This window comes from Podarcis muralis, chromosome 9, assembly GCF_964188315.1.
Source record: "Podarcis muralis chromosome 9, rPodMur119.hap1.1, whole genome shotgun sequence".
In the NCBI taxonomy this organism is placed as follows: Eukaryota; Metazoa; Chordata; class Lepidosauria; order Squamata; family Lacertidae; genus Podarcis; species Podarcis muralis.
The window spans coordinates 37,067,366-37,085,401 of record NC_135663.1 but is presented as its reverse complement, the minus strand read 5'-3'; the positions used below and the strand labels follow the sequence as shown (position 1 = coordinate 37,085,401).

General features: G+C 38.8%; 1 protein-coding gene across 1 annotated transcript in view; it reads right to left on the bottom strand.

The window, feature by feature from the left end:
• The window catches only part of HHIP (hedgehog interacting protein), a 69,335-nt gene that overhangs the window by 44,681 nt on the left and 6,618 nt on the right, over positions 1-18,036 (bottom strand). The window contains 3 exon segments of the mRNA XM_028743637.2: positions 1,991-2,192; positions 3,865-4,021; positions 11,781-11,973. Of these exon segments, the coding sequence (XP_028599470.2) occupies positions 1,991-2,192; positions 3,865-4,021; positions 11,781-11,973 (552 nt within the window).

Genomic DNA, 18,036 nt, shown 5'->3' with positions numbered 1-18,036 from the left:
AATGGGAGGACCACAGGTTCCCCCATCCTTGCAGACTAAAATACACTGAGAGCATTTTTCAGAGGTTCTCACATGCATGGTAACTGCACACCCATTTCAAGAAATTTCCTTGAAATAACTTTGCCCACCAAATCCCTAAACTGCCCAAATCCACTATGAACTGCCATGATTTTTATTTATTTTTTTGGTTCTGTGTGAAAATTACTGAAATGAAAAAACAGGCAAAAGTAGTGCACATGGTAGACGGAAAGTCATTTCTCCCTAATGTAGCTTTCACTACTTTCAAACTCCCAAACTTCTTTGGAAAAAGGTGGACAATCAGACCATGGGAGGTACTTTAAGGGATAAAAGGAAAATATGCATACATGTTTTTGAATTGCAGAATTGCAGAGCAATTCTTATTCACTCAGAAGTATGAGTTCAACAAGACTTAACTCCTAAGTAAGTGTTAGAGATGCAGCCTATGTTTTTCCCATGAATGTTATAGTTGGAATTGTAATCAGCATGTAATTTTCATTCATTATAAGTGTCAGCGTCAAGAACATGTTCAACTCTCACCTGTTCGGTCTAGTGACAACAGTTCAACAGCACCATCCTATGTGTGCCTACTCAGAAATAATGAAACATACTTCCAAGTTAAGTGTCCATAGGATTGCAACCTGAAATGATTTTGATATATTATGTGTGTTTCTGCCCTTGTGTGTGTTTTTTTTAAAGTTTTATGATTTTATTGTTGTTATTTTTTATGTTAGTCACTTTGGTTATTTCTTATGAGGCAAGTTAGTACATACGGAAAATGGGACAGATTAATACCAGCTATGAAATGTGTCAATATCCCTCACTGCCCAGAAAGGCAGACCAACTGGATTTTTTTTAATAGAAAAGAGACATTTTCATTAGGTCATATGTAGTATGCATTGCTACAAGATTTGAATTGTACATAGCTAGATAATGACAGAAGATGAGAACAGATTCTTCTTCAGTAATGCAATTTTCTATAACACAAAATTAAATGCCATTTTGTGTTTAAAGCAGTAATGAAATAAGGGAAACTTGCACTTCAAATGAGCAAAACAAAAAGGATAACAGCTTCTGGTGTTCAATGATGCAACACTTTTTATTTTAACTTGCTGCATTTAGGAGCAAAACACATTTCAGGAGGTTGAAAAGCTTGCAAGTTACTTAAAATCCAATCAATTCAAGAAGAAGGAGAACAGAGCATAGTTGCATCTTATCATGCACCGAAAAGGCCAAGGAAGAGCCATCCTCTCAAGCAGCTGATGCAGTGAGAGCTCCCCCTTCTGTATTCAACAACGAGAATGGCTAGCCACATTAGGTGTCAAGAAACAAATAGCTAAAGGATCAAAACTGTTTCCATAGAAATCAGCTATAAAGAACCACATTCTTGAGTGGAATAATTTGCGGCCTGGATTCAAATTATTTCACTGTAATCATAATATTATGCACACAATTATGTGATAAAGAACAAATATTTAAATAGAAAGGTTTAAGTTATAGGTGTCAATGGAGCCGAGCATTTTACTATATGAAGCCTTATACTAAAATCATGCCTTTTCCTCTGGCTGGTGGCAGCCTTCTAAGCATTCAGGGACAGGGATTTCTCCAACCCTGCCACATGAGCTTCTTTGCTAACTGGCAGTGCTGAAGACTGAACTCAGAACCGTAGACATACAAAGCCTATGTCCTACCACTGTAACTATATTGCTGTTGAGCCTATTGAATTAGCTGGCCAGTATAAGTCTAAATGAATGAATCTTAAGCATAATGAATGTTCATTGGGTTGGAAAGAGAAAGAGGAGAGATGTTTTATTAAGAGATCAATTAGCTGGCACTCTCCTTTTAAAATATCTGCATACTATTTTATCTTTTAAAACCAAAGGTGACAAAAGTTGAAGCTGTAGAAAAAGTAATGTAGTGAGTATATCAAAAAGCAAATAGGCAGGCAATGGTAAATAAAAAGAATTCTAACCTTTATTCCACTTTGAACAAGCTTGTGTATGTCCAGAAATGGCTCCTTGATTAAATCCCCTTCAGGTGTGAAAATCTTTACATATCCCTCTTTCTCCAGGATGAACAGGCGCTGTGATCCATCTCCACAATGTGTTGCTCCAACAGGCTGCCTCAGGCCACTTGCAACCTCATGGATGCAAAAGCAGTTGTGTTTATGCTTCCTTAAAAAAAAGTAATAAAAAACCATTTTTGTTATACCTATAGATTACTGCCTCCCTATTTAAAATTTCCTGCAAGAAAAGCAATTTGCAAGACATCAGAACATGTGCTACAATAGGCAATGTCTTGCTCCTACTATTCACATGGTTAGCTGTATTCAGTAGGGCAAGCAAAGGCAATGTTTGGTATCACATATTTCAATCTGAAGGTGAGGTAGCTTTCAATCTGACAGAAAGTGACTGAGGGAGATGCGACAACATGCCTCAGCTGCTGGCTGCCCAGTCCCTTGTAAGCCAAATTGGTCACCAATAGTCCAGGACTGCTATGGGAGCTAACAACAGGACTAAGGTCTCCTGATATCTGAGAATCTCTCTCAACTATTTGGACACAGATACTACCTACAGGTAGGTGACATCACTCCAGGTGAAGGAAGGAGGTAGAGGACAGCTACAAGTGGGGGGGGGGGGTTTGAATAGAGAGGCAAGGAGGGAGCATTTAGAGGTTTTGGTTGGAGACTTTGGCTGAAATTAACTAGAATAGGGGAGGGGAACTGCCACCTGTTGAATGTGTGGCTTATTTGTATTTGTTGTGCTCTGCTTCTGTGTTCGCACACATAGGATTGTGGTGCACACAATGGTAAGTGAAAAGTAATGGGCAGATGCATAACTGACCCATAATCTTACTTAAATGCAACATGTGATTAATTTCTAAATGCCAACATATTCAAAATTAAATTAAAAACAGCACACTATTTGAAAAAGGACTAAGACTAACTTTTGGAATTGTTACAATTAATAGTAATTATAAACAGAACAAAGCCCAATAGCTTGTAGAGATAATATATACAACAGAATGTATAATACATAACATATTATTATTAACTTTTATGCATTATATAATACACTATATATTACAGGATAATATAATACACACCTACATAAATATTATTTACAGATTTTTTTTTTCCAGAATTGGAGGAATTAGGGGCAAATATACTTTTATCTGAATTTTAACCTTTGAAAAAAAAGGGGGGGGCATGAAGTATTAACCCAAGGGGTCACTTGACCATCATGGGGTAATATAGATGTTAGAATTAAAACAGGAACTTGGAAAAAAGAAGAGAGAGACTGAAGCAAATTTATGAAAAATGAGACTGTCCTTTCAACTCCAAACTCATGCTGACCCTAATCTCTCTGTGTTCAAAACACAGGTTAAATTTCCCATTACCCTGGGATGAGTACTAAATACTGAACACATAAGAACCCTTCAGCCTGGGGTGGATGGGTTAATATTTGCTGTACTAAACTTAAATGATGGAAACCCATTTTTGGTCATAAGTGGATAATGTAGATGAGGAGCAAAACAACAACCAGGAGTGGTTAACTGATAAGAAATCAGAGGGGAAAATCAAATTACCAACAATTAAATTTAGATAACATTTCAGATAACACATCTGCAATGTATTTGATCCAGAATGAAGTCAATGAATCATTAGTAAAGTACGTATTACACAAGAATTCAATACATTATAAAGAATGGACTGCTAACAACAGCAAGAGAAGGCAACATCTGGATGACACAGCTGGGAAGCATAAGCAAAGACTGACTCAACTCAATGTCAACTACAAAGATTTGTCAGATTTTTTAGATTAAGCAGTATTTATCTTTATGAACCTGCTGATATCTTCTACTCTGCCATATTCGTCCATCTGGTCCAAATAGTTAGAAGCTGGTCCTCGAACTTGTTTTCTTGGAAAATCTGGAAAGCACAAGCCACCATCTTTTCTTGTATAATAGAAGCAAAAATCATCCGCTGTAGTTTGGAGAAAACCTTTAAAAGTGAAGGAAAAAATGTTTAGCTTATTAATGAATATGGATATTTTTTTTTTAAATATACAGATAATGAACTGTATTTAAAGCTAGTCCTACTCAGAGTAGTCCTACTGAAATTATTTGGTCCAAGTTAGTCATGTCTATTAATTACAATGGGTCAACTCTGAGTATCAATAATCCAATGTTTCCATTTTAGGAATTAGACCAATCAAAGAATCTACAAACAGAAGCTTTAAAGTATTATTGCATGCAAACATCTTATATACAGTTATTGTGTTTTTTTAAAAAAGAATGTAATAATGATTTTCATTTGTATTTTCATTCTGCTACCTATTTTACAAATGATTGTTCAAAAAGGCCCATCAGTGTAAAAACCAAGGGTAAACAGCAAGAGAATTTATGATACATTAAAACGTCGTGGCATATGAATGCCTTAGCAATTCTTAAAGCCACTTAGATAACACCAATGAAAACAATAGAGCCATTCACAGCAGTCACTAAAATCCATAACTATTGCTCTATGAAATAACATTCTCTTGTGAACACTTGCCATTTCTCCACTAGCTCCACCTTTAAATTCCAAGACACTCCACTAGTAGAAAACAGAGCAGCAGAGCAGCTAGGCAGCCACAAAAATTACGGACTCTGGTCTAGTCACTATCTCATAGCCTAACAGTGCAATCCTAACCATGCCTGTAAAAGAAGTAAATCCTACTGAATTCAGTAGGGCTTACTCCCAAGTAGGTATGGTTAGGCTTGCAGCCTAATTTACCTCACTTTATTTTGAGGATAAAGAGAGGGCAAGTACGCCACCCTAAAAACTTTGGTGGTAAAGTGGGTAAAATGTATTTTTTTAAAAAAATAACCTGCTAAACATTTAGCTGAAAGCATTTAATATGCATGGGTTTGTGTCAAACATTTGTTACAAGTTTATTTTTCTTGATTGGTGACTGCATATTTGCAGTGAAACACCATCTCATGAATAAATAGATCAAGAAAGAATCTGATTAGAAGACATGCCAAAAACTCAGAATTAGAGTCAACAATGAATAAACCACACCACAGTGCTAATGTATTTACAAACATAATTTACAGAAACAATTAATGGCAGGATATCCAATATCAAAACAACAATAAGGCACAGTCAGTGTGGTCTCATAATAATACAACTGCCTGCCTGATATGGATGCATGATGTTTCAGCTTTTCGGCCCATCTATGGTTTCTCATTTGCCATTCCTAGGAATCTAATCCAGATGAATTTTCATTTTACCCAATAATACCAAGCTCAATCCCCCTGCAGAACTCATATTTCCATCTACCTATGTGGAAATTGTTTGCCCCTTAATGTTCTCCTCTCTTAATCTCCCTTTCATTATGAACATGTACTTCTGAACTGTGTCTATATGGCCAATGAATTCTGTGTTTGAGGTGCTCCCTCTTCAGCAGCAGGTCACACCCTCCCCATACACATAAAATACATGGCTTTCCCTCATGAATCCTTGCAACTGTAATGGTGCTGGGAATTGTAGTTCTGAAACTACAGTTCCCAGGATTCTTTGTGGGAAGCCACGTGCTTTGCATATATAGTGTGGATGTGACCTCACAGACAGAAATTGAGGTAAATTGCCCACCTCCTGCTTATCCACCTGTTTCTATAGATTCCCCTTGTCAGTCTCAGGGTCCACCCAGTGTCACAGGAAGTCACAAAGCCCCTTAGCCAGTATGGCACACTGATTAGAGTGTTAGACTAGGACCTGGGCAAAACCAGGGTTCAAATCCCCTGGGGTGACTTTGGGCCAGTCAATATTTCGTAGCCTAACTCCCCTCATAGGGTTGTTGTGAGATAAAAATGGAGCTGGGAACTATGTGTGCCACCTTGGGCTTCTTGGAGGAAAGTTGGCATAAAAAGACAATAATAAAAAAGCAAAGCCTACTGCTTTTTCAGGAGCTTGACTCCCTCATTCTTAGATTTCTGCTTCTCCTACTCTTTCTGCTCACAATCCCTCTAGCGTCACAAAACAGATCAGCCAAGCACAGACTAAGGCTCTTCCTAGTACCCTGTTCCACTGTTACATCCAGTAATTGCTAGAGACTTCACCAAGACACCACTTCCAGCACTAAAGTCCCCTAGTGCTTGATAGATAAGGATGCTTAGGCTTCACTCACTGATATGGATATGCAAATATTTGAGTTACTTCACCACAGATAGAACCATGAAAATGTGATGCAGACAAAGTCCAGGGCACCCTGTCTGGAAGGTGGCCATGTTTATGCCTCTTATCCCAGAGGCACAATACAACATCTACTCTTCTTCATAAGAAAAACAAACATGATAATAGACAGCAAACCAAGCCACAGCTCTGAGGAAACATGAGGATTTATATACACTAAAACCAGTCTTGAAATGAAATTGACAGAGGGTGGGATCCAATGAAGTGTGTCCGCTAGTGTAAGGACTTTGGACAATGCAGTTGAACTTCTGTTCCCTCTCCTCTCCCAGTATGCTCCCTAAATCTGCTATGGGTTTACCCATAACCCTCTAGAGCAGATCTGGGTAGGCCACAGGGGCACATGGGGAAAGGAGTGGAAAGGAAGTTCATTGTGCAAACAGAAATACTAGGAAAAAGTACTTAGTTATGCACCACTCAGTTTCCAAAGGCATTCAGGAATGTATCTCCACTTGCAGAATGCAACTGGTACTCTGCAGTACTAAGGTAAGCTTATAATTGAATGGTGATGAACTCCATCTCCTCTCACTGGAGTCTTAACTTTTTCTACTGCCACTGGACAATGATGCATTCCCATAGGTGCTTGTCAACAATTTTTATTTTTATTCATATTTTCTAGCTCAACTAGAAAAGAAGGGTTTAAATGTGTATTGCTTATGCATTTGGAACATGTAGGGAAGAGGGGGGCACCTGCGGGTATAGGGAATAAAAGAACAAGCTATATTCCCTTGATTCACCCAGTTTTTTTAAAAAATGCCTACATTTAAAAATGGGAATGTTAACATAACTTTATAGGTAGCAAAAACAAATATACAAAATTAAAATGGCATTCCAACCCCTCTTCCAAGTAATTTTCCACTGAAAATTGAATCTGAACCTGAGTTCAAAGGACTTTTTTTTTAAACCTTTTCTGGTGATAATGCATTTTTATGACAAATATTTGTTTGCGACTGGTAGAATCAGTTGTGGGGTGCTTTGATCCTTTGCACTCTAATTCAGTGTCCTTTATAAGCCTATTTATTCCTGGTTAATGTTTCTAAGTTATTCTCAAAGCCTGCCATGACTTTGTGACATTTTGGTTGGTCCTGTTGCCCAATTAAGAAGTTTGGATTTTCTTCTTCACATGGGCCAACACAGCTACATTTCCATTTTGAGATATAACAGGCTGTTGTAAAATTTCCTTTTGTTTCCCATTCTCAGGAAAGCAATAAATGTCAGCTGAATAAAGCCAGGTACTAAAAAAATTCTTTATACATATTTCTTATGGATTCAGCTGTTAGGAAGCAACACCAAAGAGTCCTATGACAGCTTAAGGTGAACAGGCCTAAGCTTTTGCTCACTAGAGATTTTAGGTTGCAATCCTAACCTTACATGGTAAAAAGCCCCAGGAATTCAATAGGACTTACTTGTGAGTAGACATGGTTAGGTTTGCTGCCTTAAGGCAATTGAAGTTTGTGCCATAATCAATTTGTTACTCTTGTTGTTTTTGCTGAAGAAGACTACTCCTCTGGCAATTGTTACAGATCTTAGAAAGAGATGCAAAGATCAAATAAACTGAAATCTTTATGTGTTTTCTGTTAAAAATTGCTCCCCTACTTGGTTTTAATATCACAGAACTATAGAATTGAGCCATCAGTTATTTGTCACAGAAACCAAACCTCAGCACACCATTTTCAGGAACCATTGAATGATCACTCTGCCAAACAAATCAGTTAACTTGGTTGGACATGGGTGTATTTTTTTATTTATTTATTGTCCTTGTGGCCCACTTTCAGAACAAGTCTTTATAATGATTATTAGCATCTGATTGATGTAGGAAAAATCCTACTCTAGCTGATGCTACAGCATGTAAGCCATTTCCTCCAAAGCCCAGTGCTTAAAAGTTATGTTTTCATCTGGTTATCTTTCAAGGCAACCTGGGTGGTCACAAAAAGCACTTGACATCTTGATGCACTTCAGCAGTTTTACATATACACAAGCTCTGTAGGAAAATAAATTTGTCATTCGTCACCACATATGTTGATCTAGGGAGTGAGGCTCTTTCGACTCCAGCTCCTGTGCAGCTCAGATCGCTCTCTCTCCACTTCCTTTAGCATTTAGCATCTTATTCTTTTCATAGCGTGAAAGAAAATTTTCCTCAAAAACAATGACTTTTGTACACACACACACACAATGTTAAAGTTTAGCAGGATGTGCTTCTCATATGTGATAATTATTATTTTTATTTAAATAGTATTAAAAATAAATAAAAATAAAAAGAAATTCTTCTTAGTGGCCTCCAGCATGAGCCAAACATTTAATCTAATCTGTTATCGCTGCTCAGCAGGCAGTCTTGGCAACTCTGATCTATTCTGCTTTGCTTTGGGGAATGCAATAAAGAGCAAAGAACAGCTGGTTTAGGAAAGTCTTAGAAACGTCTCTGTAGTTTACAAAGACAATAATAATATTTTCATATTTGAATGAGTTTAGATACATGTTAAACCACACCAAAGGGGAAAATCAAGCCTTTTCAAAATGTTTTCTCAAGTCAAAGAACACTACAAAAATGTTCTGCGTCCCTGAGAGTTAAAAGAAATCAAGAACACTGTACATAAATATTCTTTTGAAAAGCCTTTTTTCCAAAAGTGCTTCACATTCGCCTATGCCTTGTTTTAACTCTTATTTTTAAAAAGCTGCACAAATTTCATAAATAATTATTATGCAACTTAAGGTGTGATAGAGTTGCACCCGCTAATTTCTTCTACTCTTCACATGACAGTGATTGCATTCAGATGAAATACCAAACCATAGTTTGGCTATAGATAGATGGGCAGAGCTAAGGAGAGTCAAGAATCAAGCTTGAGCTATCCTCCCTCATGTGCTAAGGATTTTAAAGTTGATTTCCTGTTTGTCAACAAACCATAGTTTCCCATTGTGTCCAAGTGCAGTGTACTATGGTTTGCTCCAATGACAGTTTGCTCTTAAACCAAGATCCCAAACCACAGTTTGATCCTAGTTTAAGAGCAAACTATGATTTGAGCAAAATATATTCATTGCTTTTGGATCTAAGAGGAAGTCACTTAAGAATCCTCAGAGGAAGGATGGAGAACACAAGGCTGAGACTCCGTTTTACACAGTTCTGTTTGTGCACATTAGTGCCAAACCATGGCATTAATAGTCTTACTGCCTCAGCTTTCTTATACAACAACATAATTTACACTTTTAAGGTAAACATGGAAAGAGATAATACAAGGAAAAACAGCTTTGCAATTACCGTATATAGTCACAACTTTGTATTTCAAAAGGTGGTACAATATCAGAGAGCAGGACACAGTTCATTTTGTTGATAGAGATGGACAGAAACATTTTAAAAAGCAACAAGTAGTGTCTGTGGCCCAGGCAAATTAATTCTCATAAATTTAAATGGAAGGCATTTAAGCACTGTGGAACAATCACAGTGGGAATTAAAAGTGTCTGTCTTTGGCTGCACTGTGCTCATAATCCTTTGCTAGGGGACAGTAGCATATATGCAAAGTAAACAAAAAAAGCAGAATAATTTATGATAATTAGGTTAAAGTTGGAGCAGCTGGAGGATAAGACATTTTGCAAAACATTTTGATAGTACAGAGAAAGGTGATAGTAGACTACAGGGACAATCCAGAGAAAGTTGAGTGTTTCTAAAACCCATTGGTGTCAAATGACTTGAGCACAATGTAAATTTATCTGGATTGTGTCCCATGTATGGTCACCATAGATCTCATGGCCTAGATTCTCTTCTCTATTACATAATACATTAAGAATAACATTTACTATGCTGTGGTCTCATATGTTTATCAAATGCCACTATTTTGCCCAATGTGTTTAGCAACACCATGGAACTGGTCCAAATCCTACAAATATGTTGAAGGTTTGCTTTAGTCCTCTAGATATGTTTAACTTCTATTACAACAAAATCAGCTTTCTTAAAAGGACAACAAATTTTCTAAAAAATGAAGTAGACATCTCATGTAGTCTTCTGAGTCCATATTTGTATTTCAATATTTCAAGTGAATATTTCTTGTGAACATTTCTGAGGCATCAGGCATTTTGGGGCTCCTTGCTGATGATTTAACACCCACTATTCCACCTGAGGCTGCCTGTGACCTCTGATATGGCCCTTTTAGCACAGTGCTTCAAAGAGGACAGGACATCAACTTCCTTTATTGCTACCTGGCACTCTCCTGTTTCTTTGCTTGCCTTTCCTTTGATCCTCTATTTGGACTGAGGGGTTTTTCCCCTGGTCTTCCATTTCTCCCTATGGCTGGGATTACTTTCCTCTGTGACTTCATTTGAAACATTCCTGAAAACCCAACCTTTTTTATTGGTCTTCCTCCCTTACTGCTTTTCTGGGTGTGTTTTTGTTGTTGTTTGTTTTTTACAATTTTTAAAAGTGTGATAATAATACTAAACTTACATCAACAGTTTCTCCCATATACCATTTCCACATTTTGAATATTTTTTCTATGTCCCCTTCCCCAATGGCTTGTCAATATTTAGGCTGAATGTCTTTGGGCAGCTTTCAATTGCAACTAAATGCTTAGTTTATTTTAAGTGCTATACAAAATAATAAATATTGTGATGATGATGATGATGATAACTCCACTTTGAATCCAAATTATAGGGTTGAATCAAAAGAACCATGAGTAAAAAATAAAAAACCCACTAATGCTATTTTGTAAACAGTGCTGTAGTTGGTTAGGTTCGATAGCAGTTCCCATTCTTCTGCTTGTGCACAAGAATATAGGAAGATGTCTTATAATGAGTCAGATCTCTGGCCCATTCAGCTCAGTACGGTCTGCACTAAGTAGTGACAGCTCCTCAGGGTTTCAGTCAGGAGTCTTTCCCTGCCCTACCAGAAGACTGAACCTGGAACCTTTTGCATGCAAAACATTAAGCAGTGACCCTTTTATAGTATTTGCAGAAGCAGGAGAATAGTTTCAGATTTAGTTCCACTTTTCTGACACACAACACTCCAGCGAAAGGTATAAAACAGGCCTCTTCTCCATGAGAGATCCTCAGAAGAGAAATAATAATGCACATTCTGAGGCTGTTCATTTGCACACAGGTATGATGCTTCAAGCCAGAAGCAAGTTGTCAGTTAGGTGCTGGTCTCTGCCTTCTCTGGGAACACCCACTGGGAGCTCTCCCAGGTCCTGCAGAGCCTGTGCTCAATCCTGATTTACCAGAGTTTGCACTCTGGACCTGTTGCCTAGATCCTGTTGCCTTGAGACTAAGCAACTGGATAAAGGGCAGTGCCCAGGAGTTATGGCTTAGTGTCCCATGGGGAGAACAGGACAAACTGTACACTATGCCAAGTTAACATAATGAATTTTAAGAAAAGAAACACTTAACTGTAGATGATCTGATTATCTAGATCAAATTGTAAGACCCCTGAACAGTATTTTCTGAATAAAACACATTAGGATACACATAGGATGCTTTGCACAATGTGTTAGCAATAAAAGGTATACACAATTATAATACGTTACTATTTACAATGTTGATTTACCTGGTATGTGACCTCTGCAAGTGTAATAGAATTCTTTACAATAATCCTTGCACAGGAAAGGAAGGACTAGTTCTCTTCCCAATGCCTCCTTCTCAGTTGAGTGGAACAGATTCTGAGCATTCGGCGAACAGTGTGCACATTTGATTTCCTGCAGCATCTTCACACATTCTGTGTTGTTGGTAACTGAAAAGATCTGCAAGCCACAAACCAGAGAAATATAAGCTTTCCCGCCTTCTGCAAAAAGGCCTGTGAACTAATGCAAATATCTGATGCCAGTTTAAGCAGGGCAGTTATACAGGAATACATGTAAAAGCAGCAATGTCACAGGCAAACACACATAAGTCTAAGCAACCGAGCACCCATAATTCACCAGTATTTTTAGCACGAGTCTGTGCAGTTTTTCTGCAGCCCTGAAAGCCAATCGGTTTAGTCAAAAGCCAACTCATTGCCAGCTCTAGAATGGGATTGCTTAATTATCACTGGCCCCATATCATCTTATGAAGTTGATCTACAGCACAGTAGAAACCACATACATCAACAAAAATATGAGTATTTTTGCTTTTAACATTTGGAACACTATCTGAATGAATGCACAATGTATAATGAACAGTCACTGAAACTTGTCATAATTAAATTCATAGTTGAATAGAAATAGAGAACCTTAGGCTTAATGACTAAACTTTCCCTTTTGCCAGCAACACACCCATAGAACTGGCCACATCCTGCTTTGGTTTTCATTCCAATCTGATCAACGTGGGGATACTAAACAGAGAAGCTCATGAAGGTGGTAGTGGTAGCTGGCTACTGCGTTTCTGATAGGTACAACAGCTGTTGGTTTATATGGTTTAGATTGTTTGGCATAGTTATGTCACCAAATCTCATATTTCCTGTCTTGTCAATATGAAACTTGGAGGCTCATAATGTTTCAAATATGGAAAAATAATTTTCCTCCAGTTTAGTTTTCAATACAAACTGGTGAACAATTTAGTTTATTTTCACCTTTCCATGGTCATCTAAATCCTCTCTCCCTTCCTTCCCTCTCCCATGCATGACAGTCCTCTGTGATATACTTACATGGCACACTCCATACCAGGGATGGTCAACAGGAAGCCCTCAGTCTATGCTAAAATATATTAATCTAGTCAACAGATTTTTCTAAAAGTGGATTGTAAAATATTGCCAGCAGTTGCATTTGAAATGAAAAGAGTTATCAAAAGGTCTTTCTTTGTGTTTTTGTGTGTTTGTGTGTGTGTGTGAGAGAGAGAGAGAGGGGGGGGGGGAGAGAGAGAGAGAGAGAGAGGGAGAGAGGGAGAGAGAGAGAGAGACAGTGCATGAATGTGATTCCAGACTTTAATGTTCCAACACTCTTTGGATTTTGTGTGTGCCATAACAGGGAAATCCTTCCTCCTAGATGACACCAACTTTATTAAATGACCCCATCCCTCATAAGAGAGATTTTCCACCTGTAGGCCACTATCTGGAGAATATTATGACTCCCCCAAGAATATAGAAATTGGTCAGTAAACCCTTTTGCATTGAAAAGCTCTACAGTCAAAAAGCAACTGCATTTATACATAAAAAGACACGACAATATTTCACTCCTTACATGTTCCCATTTATTTGTAACTTATTACCTGAAAGTCAAATGTAATATTTATTTCAGCATGCATATGGATGTCTTTTAATATTTTTTTCCAAATTTTTAAAGATATAACATGGATAATGTCCCAGCCACATTCTGCATTCTGGGAGATTTTACAACCTAGAATCAATTTGATATTCAACACTTAACAATGTTATTCAGACCATGGAGTATGTGGGATATGTGGTGTTTCAGTCTCTGTAACGTCATACTGAGCAGTTCTTTTGGAAAGAGTGCAGTAATTTTTCGCTACATTGCTCCATTCATTCTGCTTGAATTAAACATTTTCTATGCCAAATCCAGCTCTATTACTTAATTCAATTTGGAGTCAGCCCATAATTAGTGTATATTGTATCATGGCTCTTCTGAGACACCACAGTACAGTAAAAAAGTTTGGAGTCATCACATTTATTGGCTTGGTGGCAATCACATAAAACTTAGAGTCAAATTAGATCAGAGAGAGTGTTTCATCGTGCTAAGTGATCTGTCAGTGGTTTCATTACACTTGTGCCAGTGAAATGCACTCAATTCACTGGAACTGTCTTAGCAAAAAACCCCACCTAAATTTAACCATATGACATTTTAAACCACTTGCAAGCATATTTTTCAAGATAGCCTGCACTTGTGAAGCACTGACAATTCAGAAAATTGTACAGTACTCTCCTTTAGCTCTATTATACCCTGTTAATTGTTTAAATCCCCCAGTGTGGCAACTGTCTCAGCACTAGATTTTGGCATCTCAAAGCGAAGATGGCCCTTCATTCTTAAGGTCTTAAAGGGTATGTCCAAATGGAAGCTTTCTGCACTTCCAATTCAGCAGCACAGTACACAACTTCTTTTCCTGGGACAAATGACTGCTACATCTTCCATGGAGGTGGAGGTGGCACCACTGCCAATGAAGGAACTGGAAGTGATGGAAGCACCACAGATAAGGGATAAAGAGCATGATGAGGAGAAGGTAGCACTGAGTTGTTGGTAACTGCCTGAATGCATCACCTGATGTCACCAGGCCTGAAAAGAAGCCGCAGCTTGGAAAAAGGAAGCTGAAACTGTCTGAGTCTAGCAGGAAGCCATAACCAGGAGAAAGCCACATAGTATGCTGAGATAAAGTGGTACAGATTTTTTTATGTTAGTTTGACCACAGAGAAAAGAAAAATGCATCAGACTAGGCCAGGCAAAATAAGTCCACAAATAAAACTCAAAAGATGGACAACTTATTACTCATTAATTGAGAGATTGCCTTATCCCTTATATACCCAGTAGATCATTGCAGTCTGTGGGAGAGATTCTCTTTCAAGTTCCAACGACCTTAGAAGCCTTTTCCACAGTAAGTCAGAACAGGGGTTTTTGTGTGTGGCTCCCCTATTCTGTGGAAGTGTGTTCCTCTCAAGAGGAGGCACTCATTATCTGCATTTGCAGACAACTGAATTTGTTTATCCGATAAACTTTCCCAGCTTGGATGAAAATGCCTCTGCCATGGGTCTCTACTTATGTAGATATAAACTTTTAGATTTATATCCAGTTATTTACTGTGTTGTTTTTGGCTGTGTTTTATTGCATTTTGTACATCATGTTAGGATGTGTATGTATGTGTAGAATATGATTAATAAATTATAAAATTAACATTACACATAGTTTCCTGATGGGCTGTGCATAGCTCAAGTTTTACCAAGAGGTAACTGCTGTGTTTTCTTCTAGGCAGCTGCAAGATTTAAGCAGCTGTTGGAGGTAATTCACTAGAATATTCAAGCTCTGAGCTAATTCTCATGGAACTCCCCTCCTAGGGTAATTCTAACAGCCTCCCTTCTGATTTCTGCAAACAAGTAAAAACACTGTTGTTTTAAAAACAGCAAAGAGCATTGTGGTACCTTAGAGGCTAACAAATTTATTATGGCATAAACTTTTGTAGATTACAGTCCACTTTATCAGGTGCCTGAATTTACAGGTATATACATACACAGGGAGAGGATACTGTAAACAGGGAAATGAAATTCAGAAAAAGAATACAGACAGTGATAATTACATAATGAAGAGTGGTAATTCACAAAGCAGTTGTTAATAACACAGACATCCTAACTTTGGTAAGACAATTACCACATACAATGCACTAAAATATTTTGCTTCAAAGGAAATCTGATCAATCTGATGAAGTGGGCTGTAACCCATGGAATATTGTGCTGTAACAGATCTGTTAGTCATTAAGGTGCCACAATAAATAGCATTGACAATTAAATTGACCACTGCAGTACCCCTCATAGGAAGGACCATGGGGTTAAACAACATCCCCAAGCACCAGTCTCTGAAGATGACCATCCACGTAGGACTGAAACCACTGTAAGGTGGTACCACCCACTTCCAACTCAGACAAATGCTCCAGAAGGATACTATGGACAATGATATCAAAAGTCTCTGGGATATCAAGGAGAATCAATAGCATCATACTCTGCCTGTCTCTCAACATACAGGGCAACCAAGGCAGTTTGCATGCTAAAGCCAGGCCTAAACTCCAATTGAAATGGATCCAGACAATCAGTCTCATCCAATAGAGCCTGGATCTGGTTAGCAGCAACTTACTCAATGTTGCTCAAGTAGCAGTCAGTCAATAGTTGTTTAAATTCTCTGAATCCTGGGAGCATTTCTTATGTCTAATGTCTTCCTTTAAGCAGTTAGGGATAACTCCCTCCTATGCAGAGATGTTAATCACCTCCCTGGCTGAGCTAGCCTCCCACTCTTTACTTAGTTTTCATTAGCCATGAAGGGCAAGGGTCAAGAGCAAATGTGGTCACCTATGCAGATCCAACAATTTTGTCCATATTCTCAAGCCATACCAACTTAACAAAACAGGACACAATAGCGTTCTGGATATCTGTTGAGAGTCACCTGCTGCAGTGAAAGGCATGGTGGATACAAGGGACAGGGACATGGTTGGCGCTGTGGTCTGAACCACGAAGCTTCTTGGGCTTGCTGATCATAAGGTTGCCAGTTTGAATCCACGTGATGGAGTGAGCTCCTGCTTTGTCCCAGCTCCTGCCAACCTAGCAGTTTGAAAGCATACCAGAGCAAGTAGATAAATAGGTACTGCTGTGGCAGGAAGGTAAACAGTGTTTCTGTGTGCTCTGGCGTTTGTCACGGTGTTTTGTGACCCAGAAAGCTGTCTGTTGGACAAACGTTGGCTCCCTTAGCCTGAAAGCGGAGAAGAATGCTGCACCCCATGTTGAATTTGACTGGATTTAACCATGCAAGGATACTTTACCTTACTTGGATACAAGGGATTTTATCCCCAAAATGCTTTACAAAAGTCACAATGAGTCACATTGGTTCATCCACCTCCTTTGGGCCGAGTATAAAAGGCTCCATACTACCCAAAAAGCTCTGTTGTGTGGCATAGTAAGGATGCAATGGAGGCAGCAAAGTGCTTCTTCATTATATTCACTGCTATTGAGGAGACTCAATAATGAACACTCACTAGCATTCAGTTGCATTCATCTGGATTTTTCTTCTACGTGTACTCAAGCTGTTTCATTGCTCTAAGCTCTGGTGATACCAAGAAGTCAATTTGGCTCTACCAAACAGGACAGGGTGCTCAAGGGCAACCATAGTTCACATCATCCACCTAGTCCACAGGTTAAGCAGGATTTTGACAGCAGTATCTCCCAGAGTAGCCTGGAACCCAATTGGATCCATCAGCCTCCAAACGGCAGACGATTCTAATAGGTCTCCAGCTGCTGAAGAGGGAGAAAGCAGCTGAATACCTAAATATGAACAGAACATTATAAGACTATGACAAGCAACTGAAGTTAAACCCCCCCCCCCACTTTCAGATCACCCTCTTCCCAGCTGGTGGACCAGATCCAGAGTGTGGTCTGCCATATGCATTAGGCTGATAGCACCCCATGGTTATTATTGTGACCATAGAAGTTCTGAGGCATCCAAGATTTAGTGGCCTCAACATGAATGTTGAAGTCCCCTAGGATCAACAGCCCGGGGTGGGGGTGGGACAACACTACTTCCAAGACCGCTTCTGTTAACTCAGGCAGAAAGACTGCTGGGCGGCAACCTGGATGGTAAACTAGAAGAATCCCTAATCTGTTCCAATTGCCCAATAAAAGGCACAGACACACTAGATTCCCACTCAAGAAAACAGGAAGCCTGGAGAGAGAGAGATCCAATTTCTACTGTCACAGCAACCCCTCTTCCCTGACCCCCAAGTTTGCCCTGACACTGTACCAAGTACTCAGGTAGGGAAAGGTGGGTAAGATCAGTTAAACTCAGCAAGTACTGGTAATACAAGCCAGGTCAGCTTCACCATTCACAAATTGTGAATGAGGGAGATTTTACAGTGGTACTTAATTTGTTCCGGAGGTCCGTTCCTAACCTGAAACTGTTCTTAACCTGAAGCACCACTTTAGCTAATGGGGCCTCCTGCTGCCACTGCGCTGCTGGAGCACAATTTCTGTTCTCATCCTGAAGCAAAGTTCTTAACCCGAGGTAATATTTCTGGGTTAGCAGAGTCTGTAACCTGAAGCATCTGTAACCTGAGGTACCACTGTATTTAAAACTGACCTGGTACTTAATAATAGCATCTGAGGGCTGGCTGATAACAACAACCACAAT